The 18,429-nt window shown below is 34.6% G+C and overlaps 2 protein-coding genes across 2 annotated transcripts; one reads left to right on the top strand and one right to left on the bottom strand.

Annotated features, from left to right (window-relative positions):
• Positions 1-691: 691 nt before the first annotated feature.
• LOC127868011 (lys-63-specific deubiquitinase BRCC36-like) lies at positions 692-8,601 on the bottom strand. Its single transcript, XM_052409569.1, has 3 exons — positions 8,028-8,601; positions 4,967-5,131; positions 692-2,046 (listed from the first exon to the last, which is right to left on the bottom strand). Exons 1-3 carry the CDS (start codon positions 8,435-8,437, stop codon positions 1,824-1,826), a joined length of 798 nt encoding a protein of 265 aa, XP_052265529.1. The 5' UTR covers positions 8,438-8,601; the 3' UTR covers positions 692-1,823.
• A 32-nt stretch (positions 8,602-8,633) lies between these two features.
• LOC127868014 (uncharacterized) lies at positions 8,634-17,415 on the top strand. Its single transcript, XM_052409573.1, has 3 exons — positions 8,634-8,781; positions 14,518-14,810; positions 17,175-17,415. The coding sequence occupies exons 1-3, from the start codon at positions 8,774-8,776 to the stop codon at positions 17,339-17,341; spliced, it is 468 nt and encodes a 155-aa protein (XP_052265533.1). The 5' UTR covers positions 8,634-8,773; the 3' UTR covers positions 17,342-17,415.
• The last annotated feature ends 1,014 nt before the right edge of the window (positions 17,416-18,429 follow it).

Below are 18,429 nucleotides of genomic sequence, written 5' to 3' on the forward strand. Positions count from 1 at the left end.
AGGGTTAAACATTTCACTATTCACATATAAGAAAAAACAAGTTTCATCCAAGGTCGGGCAAAGTTTTACCCCAAGGGCATGATTAAACAAATTTAAAAGAGACCCACTATACAACATTAGATAGCAAATACTCAACATTGATAAGCACTGAACAAATTTCATTGAGATCAAGTTAAACATTAGGCTTTATAATGGTTAGAGCACGGTTAGAAGGTTTTTCTAAGAGTTGATAATTATGGTCACCTAGTATTTGGCCGCACATGACAAAAATAAAACTTGGCCTTGATATTGTCAAAATAATCATTATGACTGAGTTTCATCAGGAGATAAAAATGTGGCTTCTAGAAGGATAACATGGTTTGTAAAAAATTTGAACTAGTGACCATGCTTTTAGGTGCACATGACAGAGATTCAAACTTTGCCAAGATATTATCAAGAAAAACATTCTTGCCAAGTTTCATCAAGATTGATTCATGAATGTGGCCTGTAGTGGTTAAATAGTTGTTCAGGGATTTAATTTAGTGACATCGCTTTTGGATGCATATGAACAAGATTCGAATTTGACCCATACATTGTCAAGATAAACAGTGTGACCAAGTGGCATTAATATTGAATCATACTACATATGATCTCTAGAGTGGTAACAAGGATTTTTTAAGATGTTATGACCTAGTGTGTTTTTTTACACACATGATCCAGATTCGAACTCGATATGGCCAAGGTAAATACAAATTCCAAATTTTATGAAGTCTGCATCATGTTATTAATGTCATCTGAATTGATAAAATGTCATTTTTTATTTTGACCTGTTGACCTTGCTTTTGGACACACTGGACCAAGATTCTGTAATGTTTACAAAATACGAAATATGAGTTCTATCAAGATCGAGTTATACATGCTGCTTTGAATAATCAATTGAAGAAAACCAGTTACATGTTACTGTATCAAGGAACAAAACCAGTAATGTTTACTTACTGTATCATTGAACAAAACCAGTCAGGAGTTATTGTATAATGGAACAAAACCAGTTGCAATTTATTGTATAATGGAACAAAGCATTTGACCCATACAAATATTTAATTTATTGAAGAATTATTTGTTAATACCAAAATAAATCCACTAAGAAAACTTATCAAATTAGTGATGATCAATTTAACTGGTAACTATAAGACCTGTGATTGTGAAACATAATGCCCCCTTTACTGGCTACTGCACTTTGAAGCCACACAGCAGCTATTTTAGAAAACATTGTTAAGCCCATAGCTTTGCTAAAAATCAATGGATCGAAACGAAACTCACAATTCATTTGTAAATCATGTATGTAGACTCGCATACCAAAAATCAGGTAAATATCTGTGAGAAATTTGTAAAAAAAACTTCTGGAAAACAGTTATTATAGAGAATATGTCAATGTCCAAGGCCCATAACTTTGCCAAAAATCCATTGAACAGAACGAACTCAAACATCATCTGTAGGTCATGTAGGTAGACTCACATACCAAAAAACAGCTGAATAATTGAAAGCAGTGCGTAAAAAAAAACTCCGGAAAACTGAATACCTGACAAACAAACGGCAGACAATCTGACTACAATATGCCACCCTAACTGGGGCATAAAAACACCATAAAAGATGGAAAGTATGTGTCTTCACTGGATAGCCTGTGCTGTCTGCACAAGCTAATCTACTAAGAAACTTTACGCACATAGATTTCACCACATTTTCCCAGAATTAAGCTCATTGACATAATGTCACAAAAAAACAGTGTCTAAAATATTGAACACAATGTACTACTTTTACAGGATAAAATCATTTTTTTCCACGAATTATCCCAAATCCATTAGATCTTCATCTTGTTTAAGGGATTCAAGAAGCTGTTTCTTTTCTTGTTGCAAGGCCTTGATGCGTTCTTGGTTAAGCTTGAGTCTGTTCTCCAAAACTTGCAGAACTGGACCGCTCAAAAGGTCTATGACGTGGCACACGGACTTTGTATACACCGATGCATTGTGCAGCCTCGTTATGAGATCCATGTCTTTGTTCTGTGTTGTTCTAAAAAGTTAAACAAATAAGTTAGCACATCGTTGTTTAACCCTATGCATGCTGGGAAATTTGTCATCTGCTAAAATGTCTTCTGCTGAATTTCTAAAATTAGCATTTTCTTCTATTTTTTTCAAAGAATACTATCAGAATAGCAAACAGTTTGGATCCTGATGAGACGCCACGTTCTGTGGCGTCTCATCTGGATCCAAACTGTTTGCAAAGGCCTTTAAAGTTCGGTTCCCGCACTGAAAGGGTTAAGTATTTTATTATTTGTAAAAACTTGCTAGCTTTTAGGCAGTCAGGTCCAAATAATGTGTACTGAAGAAAATATTGTATTTTTATATATTTTTTTCGAAAATATCACAATTAAAAATAGTTCACTTTACAGTGTACTAGTTTGATCTTAATTCTTAAATAATTTTCAAAAAATGTAGATAAAAATGAACTATTCAAAGTAACATCAAAACTAAGTGATGAGTAAAAATATTTATTTGCATCACATAAGTATTTACAAACACCGTTAGATACTTTGTACAATGACTTGGACAATGTTTTCGGTTATTCATTATTTAAACAAAAGATTAATTTCCACAAAACACTCTTACTATAGCCAATTTAAAACAAATGATCTAACTAACAACTATATTGCTATACATACTACATGTAGTCATGATATTGTGATACAAGTATATGATAATACCAGGGATTCAATAATTGAAGTAGAATCTTGATATGTATGCAAGCATTTTGAAAAATAATCACTTTTTACTCCTTCATACTTTCTTCCTTGCATCATTTTAATGCGCATGTTAACATTAAGCTAAAAAAAAAATATGTTTATGTTACACACTTTTTTGGTTCAGTAATATACTTAAATTTGTACATTTATAAATTTGAAGGTCACCGTGGTGTAATGGTGGTGTAGTGGATATTGTGTCCACCTAGCGACCCGGAGGTCGTAGGTTCAATCCCCAATGTGGGAGCGTTCTTTAGATCTCCCCCAAAGACACCAAGTACATGTTTTAGGCCCAGGAAACGGACTCGAGAGCTTTTAAAAAAAGCCTGAGGCCTTCGATGCTATCGAGCTAAAATAAATAGGTTTAAAACTAAATTTATACAAAGCAACATTAGAAGAGAAATCAACAAATATTCACAACGAAAATATTAAGACTTAAGTAGTTTGACCCTAGTCCAAAAAAGTATACGAAATCTACAGATTAATAGGAGACCCCTCAACATGATGCAAAGGATCATTATTTTGTATACCGGTATATATATGTCATATTCATGTATAATATTTGCACAATTACATCTTTTTGTTAGTGACAAAGCACCTGGGTTAATATTATCATAGTATGCTAATGTAAAATTTTATTTGTTGCAAGATCAAGATTTTAGGTTTCACTTAATTCTGTAACCATAGCACAAATTTTGTCTTAAAAAAAACTGAATGACATTAATTGTCCCCCGATTGCAATATACATGTATCCTCACACCCAGTTTCATCAACCTAGCTTAACAACTGTTTGAGTTGTAGCAGGATCTAGATTTTAGTTTTCACTTATTTCATTACCCATGGCATCCACAATATTTTGGGGAAAACAATCTGAAATAATGTGCATATTCCCCTTATGGCCCTCGATCCACATACAAAGCTTCATCAACCTAGCTAAAGTACTTGTTGAGTTATTGCAGAATCTACATTTGGTGGTCAGTTTTCAATTATCGGTACTTCTGTAACCAAACAGCCATACATTTTTGGAAGAACAATCTGAAAAGCGTGCACTTTTCCCATATAGCCCTTTAACCAAATACAAAGTTTCAATAATCGACCTCTCTTATTCCTTTACCACTTAGATGCGTATTTTGACTCATTTGTAGTCCCTCAGAAAGTTAAATTTAATTAAAGACCTTTCGTTTTAGATTCAAATTTTAAAGGCTTCCTTTCCAACCCTTAAATACTGATGAGCAGCAAACAGCATAAAACCTGAACAGACTGAGTTACTTGCAGGCTGTTCTGGTTTTATGCTGTTTGCACATAGCTATTTTCACTTTGCTTCTGAGTGGGAAAGGGTTAAGGACTTTTTGAGTTCTTGCAGGATCAAGATTCGGACAGACAAATGAACAGATGGACTAGGGATGAACTTAAAGTACCCTGTGATTTGGCTGTTATTGGCCTTATAAATCATAAACAATACTGGATAAATAAATACCAAACAGTTCATTATTAGAGATTTCAATTGAAGCAGAATGTTTCTTTCCAATGCAAGCATTTTGAAATTTTCTTGTTTTTGACTCATGAAAGTTACCTGCCATGAATCATTTTGTTGCAAATTTTACTGGAAATCTTAATCAACAAGAGATTGCCAAGCAATATTGTCCCCTACTGGTGAAACTCCACCATTGTCAGATTAAAAAAAAATACATTTGTTGCCATAGCAACCATAATTATTGACGTAGGAACAAAATGAAATGACATGCATAATCTCCATATTGACATCTATCCATGTTTCAAGTTTCATGAAACAATATGAAGAACTTTTAAAGTTATCGCAAGATCCAGAAAAGTCTGACAGACTGACAGACAGACCCTCAGACTCACGGACACACAGAGCGCAAACCATAAGTCCCCTCCTGTTTTACCGGTAGGCGACAATAATATACATATTTTTATAATACAAATTGGGTTAAATATCATAGTTTTGACTTAGATGCATACTAATAAACATTTAAAAAAAGATTTTAATTAGTACGTAAAAGCAAAATAAGTCATTGCTTCAGTATGTTGATTCATGAAAATTACATCTGACCTCTGAACTTCCATGCATGGAGTATACATTTGATTCCAATCCTGTTTTTCAAAATCTATTGATAGCCCAAATCATGATTGCAACTTAAAAGGCTATATATCTCTTACTGTCTTACATACTTTACATAAGCTTCCTCTTCCTCCATACCAAGGATTCTGGGTAACTGAACAAGTGACTGAACACAGGCTTCACTGATGTGTTGGCAGGGTATGATGTGCAGAGGAACTTCAACTCTGGTATAGTCTGTCCCCACCTTGGCAGACTGGAAACATGTCACCTCTACTCTGTAAATCACATTTATTCAATGTACATGATTCATACCTGACATAAACAAAAATAACTGATTACATCATATGGTTTAACTTATTTGTTATCATTTGTACTGATCTTACTATAAAGTAATAATATAGTAAGATGTATACTTAAAAAAATAAACCATGTATGACATAATCTATTCACAATACAACTGATGAGATAACACAATAATTTACTTCAAAGAATGTGTTTAAATAAAAAAGTAGAGCCCATTGAAAAAATGTCATACTGAAGTGATTACAAACTGGCAAGTCCTATCACATACTAAAGTGATTACAAACTGACAATGCGGCAAGTCCTATCAACATCCTGTAAGGACAGTAATGTTAAAATTACCAGATGAATACTGAGGCAATAGTGAGAACGAGCTGTATCATGCCCATATTTTAATCACTAGATATTAAACATGCAAGCCATCCGATCTCAGCGATATAAGACAATTTTTCCCGACATTTGTAAAAGAAGTATGTTCTATTACCGGTAGTTCACAACAAAATTCACTATTCAAGCTATGTCTGGCTAAAACATATCATTGCTATTCCCTCTATTGACCCATATTAACAACCCACTGCCACTGGAATGCACAATTGTTGTTTTTGACACCTCATCAGGTTATTTATTGGCAAATATTTTTTTTTGTGATTTTATGATGGGGGTCGCTAATTGCATCAATTGATGTGTCATACTAAAATAAAGCAAACTGCGACCTAATCAAGTCAAAAGATACTGTGTATGTATAGCTTTTGTTTAGTGCCAGGCTTGTTCAGGTCCAAATCAGGACATTCCATTTTTATTGTCGGGATATTTGACCAAAAAGCTGTATTGTCCAACGGGGACTCCTAAAATGAAAATTCCACCATTACTCAAGTCAGGAGTCAGTATATTACTTACAAAAACTCTATATTTTGTAATCATTATTGACGATACATGTGTTAAAGAATTTCATGAACAAATTCTGGCACTTACCAAAAGCTATACATATGTGTAGTCATTTAAAAATTGTCAAATGAATGAGGATTTAGCAGTCTGCATAACTTTTAATAAATACAGATGAACATACATTGAACCGCAGTTTTCAACATAGTGACATCTGTATAAAGTTTACGGCAAATACTAATAGAAGGGCTTTCCACAGGCCATTTAACGATCTCTCGCCGGGGCGCTTGAATTTCGAAATCAGAGTCCCCGGGGCGCTTGAAATTTTCCTATCAGTGAATTTTTCAGTAAAAGAAAGTGGAGATTGTAAAAAAAAAAATCAAGGTTTCTCTATCAGTTTATCAATATTCCCTGTTTTAAAAGAGCACTCGGTACCTACTTTCACAAGTAAACGCCATAAACACCACATGAGGTAATGGATAATCCACTGATAAGAGAATAGCATGACGCGCGTATCGATAATTCTAGCCACATTACACAGTCATTTAAATGCTGACAAGGATGTATCTGGCAACTCTCAAGTCGTCAAACTGTGATGTTCATCGTCCACGGTTACACGAATGCTTATGAGGGCGGGGTTAACTATCAACCATTATTTTTGATTGACGTCTGGCACGAAGTAAGAGTTTATCGCAGCTTGATTAGCAAGAATTGGTACGTTTGACGTAATATATTATATAAAACCGGTAATTAGTACAGTACAGTACATTAAAGACGGTTTCGGGCATCATCATCACACCTTTTTACTGTAAACAAGTGTAACCTATTACTCATAATTAATACAAGAAATTAATTGCAAGTGGTAAACAATTAATTACTTATAGCGAGTAAGTTGTGCAAATGACTCCCGGTTACAATTATGCGATAACAATTTAATTCCAGTACATGTATATTTCATCATGTCCATTTATAGAACTGATTCACCTCGTTTTTCTGACATTTATTCGACACGTTATGCCCTTTAACAAATTTTCGTTGAATTAATTACAAACACTTGTAAATGTTTCGTCCGATAATCGATACTTAGAAGACTGATGATGGCAACCGGCCGTAATCCTCGTGGACAACGTGAATTTCATGCATAATTCCATCAAAACATTTATTCGACTCGTAAAGTGTTTAAACAAATTGTTGTTGAATTCATAATGCAACTGTTAATATTTGTTGAAATCTCAAATGGGAATAATAATTTTGTAATCCGAAACCCATTCCCGTAAGTCGATGTTAACGCGTTTTTAATCCGAAACACACTTCCGAATGTAAATGTTACCGCACATTAAAATATTTTTGCTTCAAATTAGCAGTGCAAATTTATTTTGTGTCAAATCTTTTTCTCAATTAAAAAGAGCGCGAAAAGTATGCAGCATGTACAATGTCGCGTCATTTGCATAGAAAGCATGAGTGTATTGAGCGTTTTAACAAGCACACAACATGTCTGGGGATTGACGCATGTTCAGAGGCAATATTTCATCAAATCTATAAATAGTCACTTAAAATTTATTTGATACTATAGAAAAATGGCAAGGTTTGTGTTAAAGAAATAATTGAGAGCTTTTATCGTTAATATTTACCAGAAAGTGATTTATAAAAACGGAATAAACGGGATTATCGGGTAATAAATAGAAACTTGAAAAGTAGTAAGTTTACAGTTATAGAGTCGGTTGAAACGGATGTATTGAGGAATCGTTCGAGTCGGGATTTTACTATCTGTGCGGGAAAGTGTTAAAACAAACAATATAAAAAAATAATATATATTTTTTTAATGACTGGGGGATTTTCTTGAAGAGTCATAGCGCACCAAATGACATCTTTTGACACTGTTTTTATTTGAGTTATAGCGCACCACATAACATGAATTGATGCGTTAAATTGAATAGACAAAAATGAAAAACTAGTTAAATTCATTGAATTGAATTAGTGAGCTCATACCTATCGAATTTTGTGGTTTTGTCTTCGTTAAACACTGAGAATATTAAACCCACAAAACCAGGGTCCATCATTTGATACATTCCCTGCGTCCTAACATCTACATGTGAAGGCCAGACGGTTATGTGAGGATGAGAATGATACCATCCTAGCACGCGCATTGGTCTTTTCAGAAGGTCAGCAAGTCTTTCTGCCTCAGTTGATGCATCTGAAAGTTGTTCTGGTGAAATTTCCACCCGGTCTGACTGCTTATCAGACCTTCTTAACATAATGACGGCAGAAATTCTGGAGACAAATTCTTCGTCTATTTCTCCAATGAGAAGTCCCATGATCTCCTCTCTTTCTGTTGAAAATGCGTGCGTTAAACACACCATATACGCATCAGAATCTAAATGAACACTTTTCACAGCCATTTCCTACTTTTGTTGTTATTGTTTCGGGCGTTGTTGTTGTTAAAACATCACATCAATAGACGCTTGCATACTCAGGCTACAATCCATCGTACTTAATGACGTGCAAACTAACACGTACTGTTAACATTAAAACGTAATGAAGTGTTTTTATCTAATGAGATCCTATTGCTGAGTACTTTGAAGTGAAAAGTCTGAACTGGCTGATTTCTGCATAAGGTTGTTTGCGTACAGTCTTAAATCAAGCGCTCTCGTGATTGAGATCAGACATCTGAAAGTACTTCCGGATTGCATGTTCTTCGGGGAGCTCGTGCTCGCGCATTCACACGTCTTTTAATAATGGAAAGGTTAGTGAAATAGACATACATGCCATACGTCCCGGATTGTTCGGGACAGTCCCGGAAATAAAGAACTTGTCCCGCTGTCCCGGAAATCTGTCAAATGTCCCGGAATTTACAAAATCCATATATACATGTACCTTATTTTAGGTTTAACTGCACCTCGAATCTGTGTATATCTGCAGCGTCTCCATGACAATGCCTACCCGAATAGGCAGACTACGCTACGTGTCAAAATCGATCAATTAACAGGGGTCCTGTTATCATATCGATTGTCTCACGTTCGCGGTCAAACCGAAAAGGCGGCATTGTTTAATGTGGTTGTTAATTGACTTTAATCTACTACGTCATTATTTCCCGCTGCGTAAGGGCAAAGGATAGTTGTTCACACATCTGAAGTCCAACATCGCGGAGTAAAAAATTAAAAGCAGTTTATGTTCGCACGTTTAACCGACATTTGTTTTATTGTGATTGGTTGTATGTATTGTGAATTGATTTGAGTTGACGATCTAACGGTACTGTATTGTTGTATTTTTTATTATATAAATGTTATAAATGAATAAAGGCGTATCAACAATCACGCGTTACACACCGGTCTTAATAACAATAACGCAGTGACGTCACCATGTATGTTTAGAACGCTAACACTGAAAACACGTGGCGTGTATCTAGTAACGGAAGTAGTAATTTTTAATTTGACATTAATCGATCAAGTGTATTTCGGATAGGCTTTCGAACTTTTGCAATTAACGATGCGAAACAAAAAAACGTACCAAAAATGCATATGTCTATAAATATCGCTACATTTTATACATGTCCCGGAAAATCGGCAAAAGTCCCGGACAATTTTTACTCCATGTCCCGGAATTTGTCTGAAAAAATATGGCATGTATGGAAATAGAATATATAAATTAAGACGTTTTAATGCCCCCGGATCGAATGATCGGGTGTATATTGTTTTGGCCTGTCTGCCATTCTGTGATTATGTCCCAAAACTTTAACTTTGTTCATAACTTTTGCATTATTGAAGATAGCAACTTGATATTTGGCATGCATGTGTATTTCATGGAGCTGCACATTTTCAGTGGTGAAAAGTCAAGGTCATGGTCATCCTTCAAGGTCAAAGGCCAAATATACGGCTTCAAAGCAGTGTGGTAGGGGGCAGTGTGTTTCTGACAAACACATCTCTAATGTTTTAGTTTGAAAATGTTCAGATTTATTCTGCGGGAGAATTATTTTACCTAGTTTTGATTTTAAACTGCTATACTGTAACTTTAAAGAAGGTTGATGAGAAAAATGCTTTATTTGCAGGGCCCTCGTTTTGCACTTTTTACCGCCGAATATACTTTCAGTCGTCGAAATTCGCACTAGTCCGACAGCAAAAAACTAGTATTTTTTCTTTCGGGCTTGTAGGAAATCCAATATTACAAGCCCGACATGCTTGTACAATTCATTAAACAGAAAACAAGTTCCACTTTCATTATCAATATTTGTAAACAAAGTTTTGAGCCGCTTAAATCAACAGCCGCATATGTTTTAACACACTGCGCACACGTGCTGGGCAATCAGCCGATAAATGGATTACTGCACATAAAGCGCATGGTTTTGTGGTTCCCGGATTACTATTATGTATAAATGTTTTGTGTTGTGTTCGGGACACAGAGAGTAATGGCCAAACAGTTGTCATTCAAGTACGTCGTTGAGGAATGCGAATCTGAGGTAACTGTGATTGACGCATTTGTCAACTAGCTTTTTGTAGAATAACCTGGCACTTAATTGCTTATATATTTTCTGGTGGTTCAGGTTTGCTCCCTCTTTCACATGGATATATGGGATACATATTACATCTCTGCTCATTTTTTACCTAAACTTGATGTATATATATTTATAATTATGATTTTATTGAAATCCGTGTGTGAAATAAATTTCTTATTATTTCAGGATTTGTAAGAGGCTGGCTCAGATGACAAGGAAGCTAAATTGGATGAGGATGAAATTAATAAGAGATTTGTATTGTATTCTAAAGATTGAATAAATGAATGCTTCTTCTGATTTTTTATGTTATGTTTATCTGCATTTTTAACAAAAATGTTTGCGCTAGTAAAATCTGACTCGGGCTTGTTCAAATTCCCATAGTATTAGCCCGACTTGCTTGTAGATTTAAATCTGAATTTCAATGACTGTACTTTTTTCCCCTTTTTCAGCAAAAAATAATTTCCCCCTCCAAAAATAAAAAAATATATATATTTTTTTTTTAACTTTTATACCTATGTAATTCCAGCTGGTATAATGCTACTAATATTTGATTAAATGTATATTTCTGTAAATCACATTAAAATATAGCAATTTTAGATGTTGAATGGTTGGTGAAAAGATCTTCTAAAATTCCCCTTTTCGCCCAAAACGACGCGAAATTCCCCCTCATGAGGTATGTGGGTGGCTTCCCCTGGCGGCAAAAGAGGGCCCTGATTTGTGTCTACTTGTGTCTTTTACCAGCTGACAAACAGCATAGTTCTTGGTGAAAACAGTTGAGTATTATCTGTATGTAAATCATTTTTAATGAACAGAAAAAGAGCGTCAGGTATAGCACAGGGACCTTTAAGAAAAATACTCTACATACTGTAAAATATATACAAGTGATACAACTGTCAAAATTCCTGCACAACACCATGGTCTGAACTAGTCCAGCTTGTTGACGCTCTCAAATATTAAGCTACTTTTTATATTGGTAATATTTGGAGAGTACAACGGCTGAAGCATTCAAACAATGGACTGTTTTCCTTCTTTGTCTATATTGTTGCGCAAGGATTTTGTGCGCAACATTCAAGCCCCGATATCAGACACTTAATATCAACTGATTGCAAAATATTTACATACCTGTGTAGATAATTCATTTCTTGATAATGTTCTGTACAAATTATGTAATGACACTTTGAATTTTGCACGCCTGAGCAATTTAAATCCAACCACTATTCAAATTTTCAATATCTCTCGATTCACTCCCTGTGTAGATATAAATCGATAACACGGCCTCGATGTAAAGCATTTGCGTTCTTCTGTTGTGGTGCAGAGCGTTACGTAGTAAACCGATGTTAGTATACTTTTCTGGATTAATTAAGCATTGTTTTTTTCTAAAGTGACAATTAAAAAGTTCTGAAATAAATTACATCTTTTATTTTTATACTGTACATAAATAATATTGATACAGAGCATACAGTATACCGTCTTATGTAACGTAGAATGTATGTACATAAAGCAACACAGACAGAGGTGTGAAAAAGACATGCATAAAAAGTTGCTGAAACTTAGAAGAGTGAATAGAAACTGCACCATATCTGTTTTGAACATATGCTTATTAAATCGACAAAGATGAGCATACTAGATCTAGTAAGGTAAAAGTCGGTGTTAAAAGCTCATGTTAAATAAAATTACGCGTACACGTTACACCATAATGCCTTCGTCTGATTGGTTGATATACAAATCTGTTTCATAATATGGCAGGAGGTCAGTGATATTGTTGCGATTTAAGCAGAAATTTAACTGAAGAATGTATGCCTTTCTAACTTCAATTCGGCGATATTTGAGGTAAAAATGGACTTCTGAACTAAAACTGAATGAGTTGGTAATGTTATTTTGCAATTTTACGCAAATTTATGAAAATTTAAACTTTCTGGTGTCCACCACATAATGGGTCCTTCACCGATAAGACGTTCCAAAGAATTTAGCCCATATAAAAAAGTATCTCTAAATTCTTTGCGCGTCTTATAAATAAGACTAGGTCTGAACAAAAGCAAAATAATCACTTAATAGTATTTTGACACATACGTAGTCCCTTAGAAAGCTTAATTTGATTCAAGACCTTTCTTTATAAATTGACATTTTTAGCTCGACTATTATTATGAAATATATATAGTGGAGCTATCCTACTCACCCCAGAGTCGGCGTGAGCATTAGCGTTAGCGTCTGCGTGCAAATGTTAAAGTTTTCGTACTACCCCAAATATTTTCTTTGTCCCTTGACATATTGCTTTCATATTTTGCATACTTGTTTACCAACATGACCCCAACCTATAAACAAGAGAAGACAACTTTATCAAGCATTTTGTCATAATTATGGCCCCTTTCCACTTAGAATATGCAGCAAATGTTAAAGTTTTCGTACTACCCCTTTTATTTTCATTGTCCCTTGACATATTGCTTTTATATTTTGCATACTTGTTTACCAACATCACCCCGACCTATAAACAAGAGCAGACAACTCTATCAAGCATTTTGTCATAATTATTGCCCCTTTTATACTCAGAATATGCATATATTTGATAAATCTATGTTAAAGTTAGCGTACTACCCCAAATATTTCCTATATCCTTTGACATATTGCTTTTATATGTTGCATACTTGTTTACCAACATGACCCCAACCTATAAACAAGAGCAGACCACTGTATCAAGCATTTTGACATAATTATGGCCCCTTTTACACTTAGATAATTGAACATTTTGCTTAAATTGCCATAACTTCTTTATTTATGATCACGTTTTATTATTACTTTGACAAAACAACACTTAACCTAAATACCACAATGGATTCCACCCAAACAATACCCCACGCCCCTACCAGAATCCCTCCCCCCCCCCAATCTCTGCCCACCCCCCCCCCCCCCAAAATTATTTTTTAAACATCATCTAATAAATGACCACACCCCACATTATACCCCCCTTTCACTCCCCCCACCCCCCTACCCCCCCACCCCCCCCCCCAAATTTTTTTTTTTAACATCTAATAAATTACCACACCCCACTTTATACCCCCCTCTCACAACCCCCTACCCCCCCCCCCCCCCTCCAAAAAATTTTTTTTTTCCTTTTCTTATTTTTGAAAGATCATCTAATAAATTATTGAATATGAACAATTTCCCCATGATGGCTTACGTTATACTGTTAAGCACTCGAATAGTCGAGCGCGCTGTCCTTTGACAGCTCTTGTTAAGGCTTTCTTTCTAACCCTTTGATACTGATGAGCAGCAAACATCATAAAACCTGAATAGACTGCGAGTTTGCACATAGCCATTTTAAATTTTCTTCCCGAGTGGGAAAGGGTTAATTGTCTTTGATGTAAGGAATTATCAGAATATGTTGTCTTCTTTATAGCAAAGAAGTAAGGCCCTTTGCTAATATTATACTACTTATTTTCATAATATTGGTTAAATTAGTAGTATTCCAGTAAATTCAAAACTAAAATAGTATCTCTTCATGCCGGTCAAGCGTATCATTGGATAGTAGTCTTTATATGACCAAATAATATTGTTATTAATACATAAGATTTTCAGACCCATTAACTCTGTTTAATTTTAAGATGAAGAGTGCTGTCTGTTAAATGACATTATTGTCATATCTCTGTTTTGGTAAAAGGTTAATCATAAGTAAAAAAAAACACTCTGTGTAGCAATATTACTGCAATATCTTTTTTGTGTGTTACTACTACTAACTAGTCAATCATAAGTTAAATTTATTTATTTAAAATGGTTTCTAAATTATAGTCCTGAACTATAAGTTGCACAAGCTAATCAGGCATGATACTTTCTGCAAAGAGTGGATTTTCGTTCGGAAGGGAGTTCTTTCAAACAAAAAATGCCTTTTAAGTAGAAAGTGTCGTCCTTGATTAGCCTGTGAGGGGAAGGGGATAACAGGCTTATCTGGGACAATACTTTACGCAGATATACTTAGTTGTTTTCCCATATTTTCAGCACCATGAGCTTGATGGCTGACACGGTTGCAAGCACACCGAGAGAGTGTGATCATGGGGAAGTTGAATACCATGAGGAACAGAACCCATTCACAGAATTCTGCAAGTTTTTGTATGAGCATTTCCATATGGCAGACAAATGGTCAGAAATCAAGCTGTTTCAAGTCAAGCATCCAATCTGCAGTGTTTACCTCATCGTAACCTTGGGATTGATCGCGGTCCCAGTGGCAACCTTCATGGTGTTTGTGGTTAGCAGTCTGATCTTCACTTTCCTGGGGTTTCTCTTCTTTGAAGGTATAACACTGGCATATGGGCTATGGTCTTGTAAAACAGGGCTTCATGCATGTCAGTAAAGTCCCAGAGTAGCCTTTTCAGTCTGCACAGGATAATCAGGGACGACATTTTGCACTTACAGGTACTGGATTTTGGTTCAGAAGAGACAAACAAAAATCCATTAAAGCAGAGGTGTCATCCCTTCACAGGCTAATGTTGGACGACAATTAATGCACATGCATTAAGCCCCATTTTCCCAGAGCAAAGCTTATTTAATTATTTATGAAACAGCTTTTAACAGGTGCACTTTGTTAATACTTTAGAGCTATACAATTCTTTTTTCTTTCCCTTATATTTTTAACAAGTCATTGAAGTACCGTAATTACTCTATGTTTTCGGACACTGAAAAATAATTGGTTTTTTTCGTGTCCGAATACTTAGATACCAAAAATATTCACAAATACAGGTGTCCTAACTTAGAGTTGAAAATTGAAGTGTCCAAAAATAGTTTCAATTGTATCAACGACCAGTAATAGCATGCGCTTGTAAAATACCATGCCGTATAGTATAAATTACAGTAATATATGTTTGCACTGCATTTTAAATAATTTTAAATGCTTAATTTATTTGACAGAAAGTTACTACAAGGTTGTACTTTTACCACGAGTTCAAAGATGAGCATGTGATGTACCGATACTCGCTAGTATGAACCTGTAATTAACTCAATAAAAAAGCAAACTATGAATTCTTTGTTTGCTCATTTCCGATAGTTGTTGTCTAACACCTTCCATTGTTCGTAAAACTTGCAATAGGGTGCATCACACTTTGATGCGTTTAGTATTTGTCACAGTTATTTTACTGAGAAGGGGTAGTACCATTGCGGTAGATAATTTAACTGTTAATTGGCACTACCCCTGGTAATTGTCATTATAGCGCTTATGCTATCGGGCGAAACCATTGTTTAATACCGGTTTACAAGGTTATTTACCCAATAACGCAAATGTAATGGTCCGTTGCCCTCAGGCATGCACCTGCCATGTTTTATGATGTTAATCTCGTTGTAAAACCCCATGATCGAAGTGTCATTAGATATCAAAAACAGGACCGAAATTTGGTAAAATAGCGCTGTAAAAATATACTGTCCGAAAACTTAGAGACATTAACTATGGACAAAAACTCGTGTGTCCGAAAATTAAGAGTCACTAAAAATAATTATTTTTCCATAAAAAAGGGGTGTCTGAAAACTTAGAGTGTCTGAAAACATAGAATAATTACGGTATATACAGGGAATTTGTTGGTTTTAGTTGTTTAGCAATTTTAATTCATATAGTAGATTGAAAAATGAACATCAACTGAAATAAACAAATTTTTCTATAAGTTTATGCTTTGAAGCCATTAATTTTGTTCACATTTTTAAAAAGAGCTTGAATGGACAATTCCACAGCAATCATAAAACATAAAAATGTAAGCCCCGAATCGTTGATGGGTGGTTTAATATACTGTATTTATTTGGCACAAGGAGTTATAAGAAGTTATTGTGAACCTGTGAAAAATATGCATATGTTTTAATGTGACATATTTCCTTCATGCGTGAAGCAGTGAATTACCAAATATTTTTAACTGATTTTCCCTATAGACCACAGGGAAGCACAAAAAAAATCCTTTTCAAAGAGTAACTTTGCAAAATGTTGTATTATTTGTATATGATCTTGTTTAACAAATGGCCTTTAACAATTTAGTCATTACAATGATTGATCTTTATTTTATGTGAGTAGCATATCATGGATGTGATGATTTAGAGATTTCAAGAAGATAAACTATGTCCAGTTAAAAACTGGCCAGTTAAAGTTTAGGTAACAGTCTGTAAATTTTAAATCCAAATACAATTAATTTTCAGAGCAATGTTACTATCAATCATATGCAAATTACTTAAGCTTGATCCAACAAATAACCCATTTGTGCCTAGCGTCTAGCAAAAAAGGCCTTTGCAAACAGCTTAGAACCAGATGAGACGCTGCATGATGCGGCGTCTCATCAGGGTCTGCGCTGTTTGCTTAAAGGTATTTCTGTAAGAAATATTCTAAATATAGAAATAAATATACATCCCTAATTTTGGAAATAAATTGATCCAATTTAGAAGGATGGGAGAGTTTACTAGGCATAAATGGGTTAGCTCAATTAGAAATATTCTAAATATAGAAATAAATATACTAGACATCCCTAATTTTTGAAATAAATGGATCCAATTTAGAAGGATGGGAGAGTCCACTAGGCATAAATGGGTTAGCTTGATATGCCATTAAAGTTTTAATCAACCAGGTTATGCAGTTAAATAATAAAAGTATGCAATTTTGTACACTAATTTAAGTGATTCCAATTTTTTAGGCACATTGCTGGCGATTGGAACGGTGATTCTTGGCTTTGTCCTGCTGTTTGTTGGAATGTGTGCCATTGGTGTCAGTTGTTTCCCTTGTTGGAGGCTTCTATGCACTGCAGTTTGGGAGGCAGTTTCTTGTTGGACTCCGAGAGAAACTTCATTCAGTATTAAATGATGGAAAGGGGATTCAAAAAGAGGAGTAGAATTATGTGAAAAAATAATCATTGTACTAGTAAGTAATGGAATTGATTAAAAACATTGGAAGAATTATTGTTATGTTAATGAGATAACTTGTTAAAATGAAATATATTTTATGCTGGACGACTTCTTACAAAAGGGATGATGTTTTTTTATGCCCCCGGTATGGTGGCAAATAGCACTTGAACTGTCCATCAGTCCGTCTGTCAGTCTATCAGTCTGTGCGTCCGTCCGAAAACTAAACATGGGCCATAACTTTTGCAATATTGAAGATGGCAACTTGATATTTGACATGCATGTGTATCTCGTGAAGATGCACATTTGAGTGGTGGAAGGTCATGGTCATCCTTCAAGGTCAAAAGTAAAAAAATCCAATCCAAGGGAAGTAATAAGCTTTAAAAGGGAGATAATTTCTAAACCTGCCAAACGATATATTGAAATTTTATTTCAAAGCGGCGTTATATGGGGCATTGTTTTTCTGACAAACACATCTCTTGTTGTACATGTATTCGGGAAAGAGTATCTGTAAAGATGATGTTTCATTAAATATTGTATCTATTACTTACTATGATGAGTTTTAATGCTGAGGAGTTTAATGAAAATGATTATTTGCACTATTAGAAGTATATAATGAGACATATATTTATGAAATGTAAAATTGTTTTGTGTGCTATTAGACTGGCAATATTATGATTTTATACTATCATGTTCCAACAAAATTGCAAAAAAAACGAATGACTTTGTTATATGTACAAGTATACACATTGCAATAATAATCAATATAAATCATGCCCTGATTATGTAGATACTGATGAAGTGGGATTCTTTTCACATAAGAAACAAGATTCAAAATTGTTTTGTTGTTTTTGTCTTGTTGTTCATTCTTTAAGATAATGTTTTAATATTCTTTAAACTATGTTGTTTGATATGTTGTGTTTATATTAGGTTGTTTGGATATTTAGATATATGCGGTGTTAAAATTACATTATTTTTAGCTCATCTATTTTTTGAAAAAAAATTATGAGCTATTGTCATCACCTTGGCGTCGGTGTCGGCGTCCGGTTA

The sequence above is a fragment of the Dreissena polymorpha genome, chromosome 2 (assembly GCF_020536995.1).
Source record: "Dreissena polymorpha isolate Duluth1 chromosome 2, UMN_Dpol_1.0, whole genome shotgun sequence".
NCBI classification, from domain to species: Eukaryota; Metazoa; Mollusca; class Bivalvia; order Myida; family Dreissenidae; genus Dreissena; species Dreissena polymorpha.

Bases quoted from the DNA above. Each gene is read 5' to 3' on its own strand.
- LOC127868011 (XM_052409569.1), bottom strand. From the start codon at position 8,437: ATGGCTGTGAAAAGTGTTCATTTAGATTCTGATGCGTATATGGTGTGT. The intron at 5,132-8,027 runs GTATGAGCTCAC...TGTGATTTACAG, and splicing joins AAAACCACAAAATTCGATAG to AGTAGAGGTGACATGTTTCC. The intron at 2,047-4,966 runs GTATGTAAGACA...TTAACTTTTTAG, and splicing joins GAAGAGGAAGCTTATGTAAA to AACAACACAGAACAAAGACA.
- LOC127868014 (XM_052409573.1), top strand. The intron at 14,811-17,174 runs GTATAACACTGG...CCAATTTTTTAG, and splicing joins GGGGTTTCTCTTCTTTGAAG to GCACATTGCTGGCGATTGGA.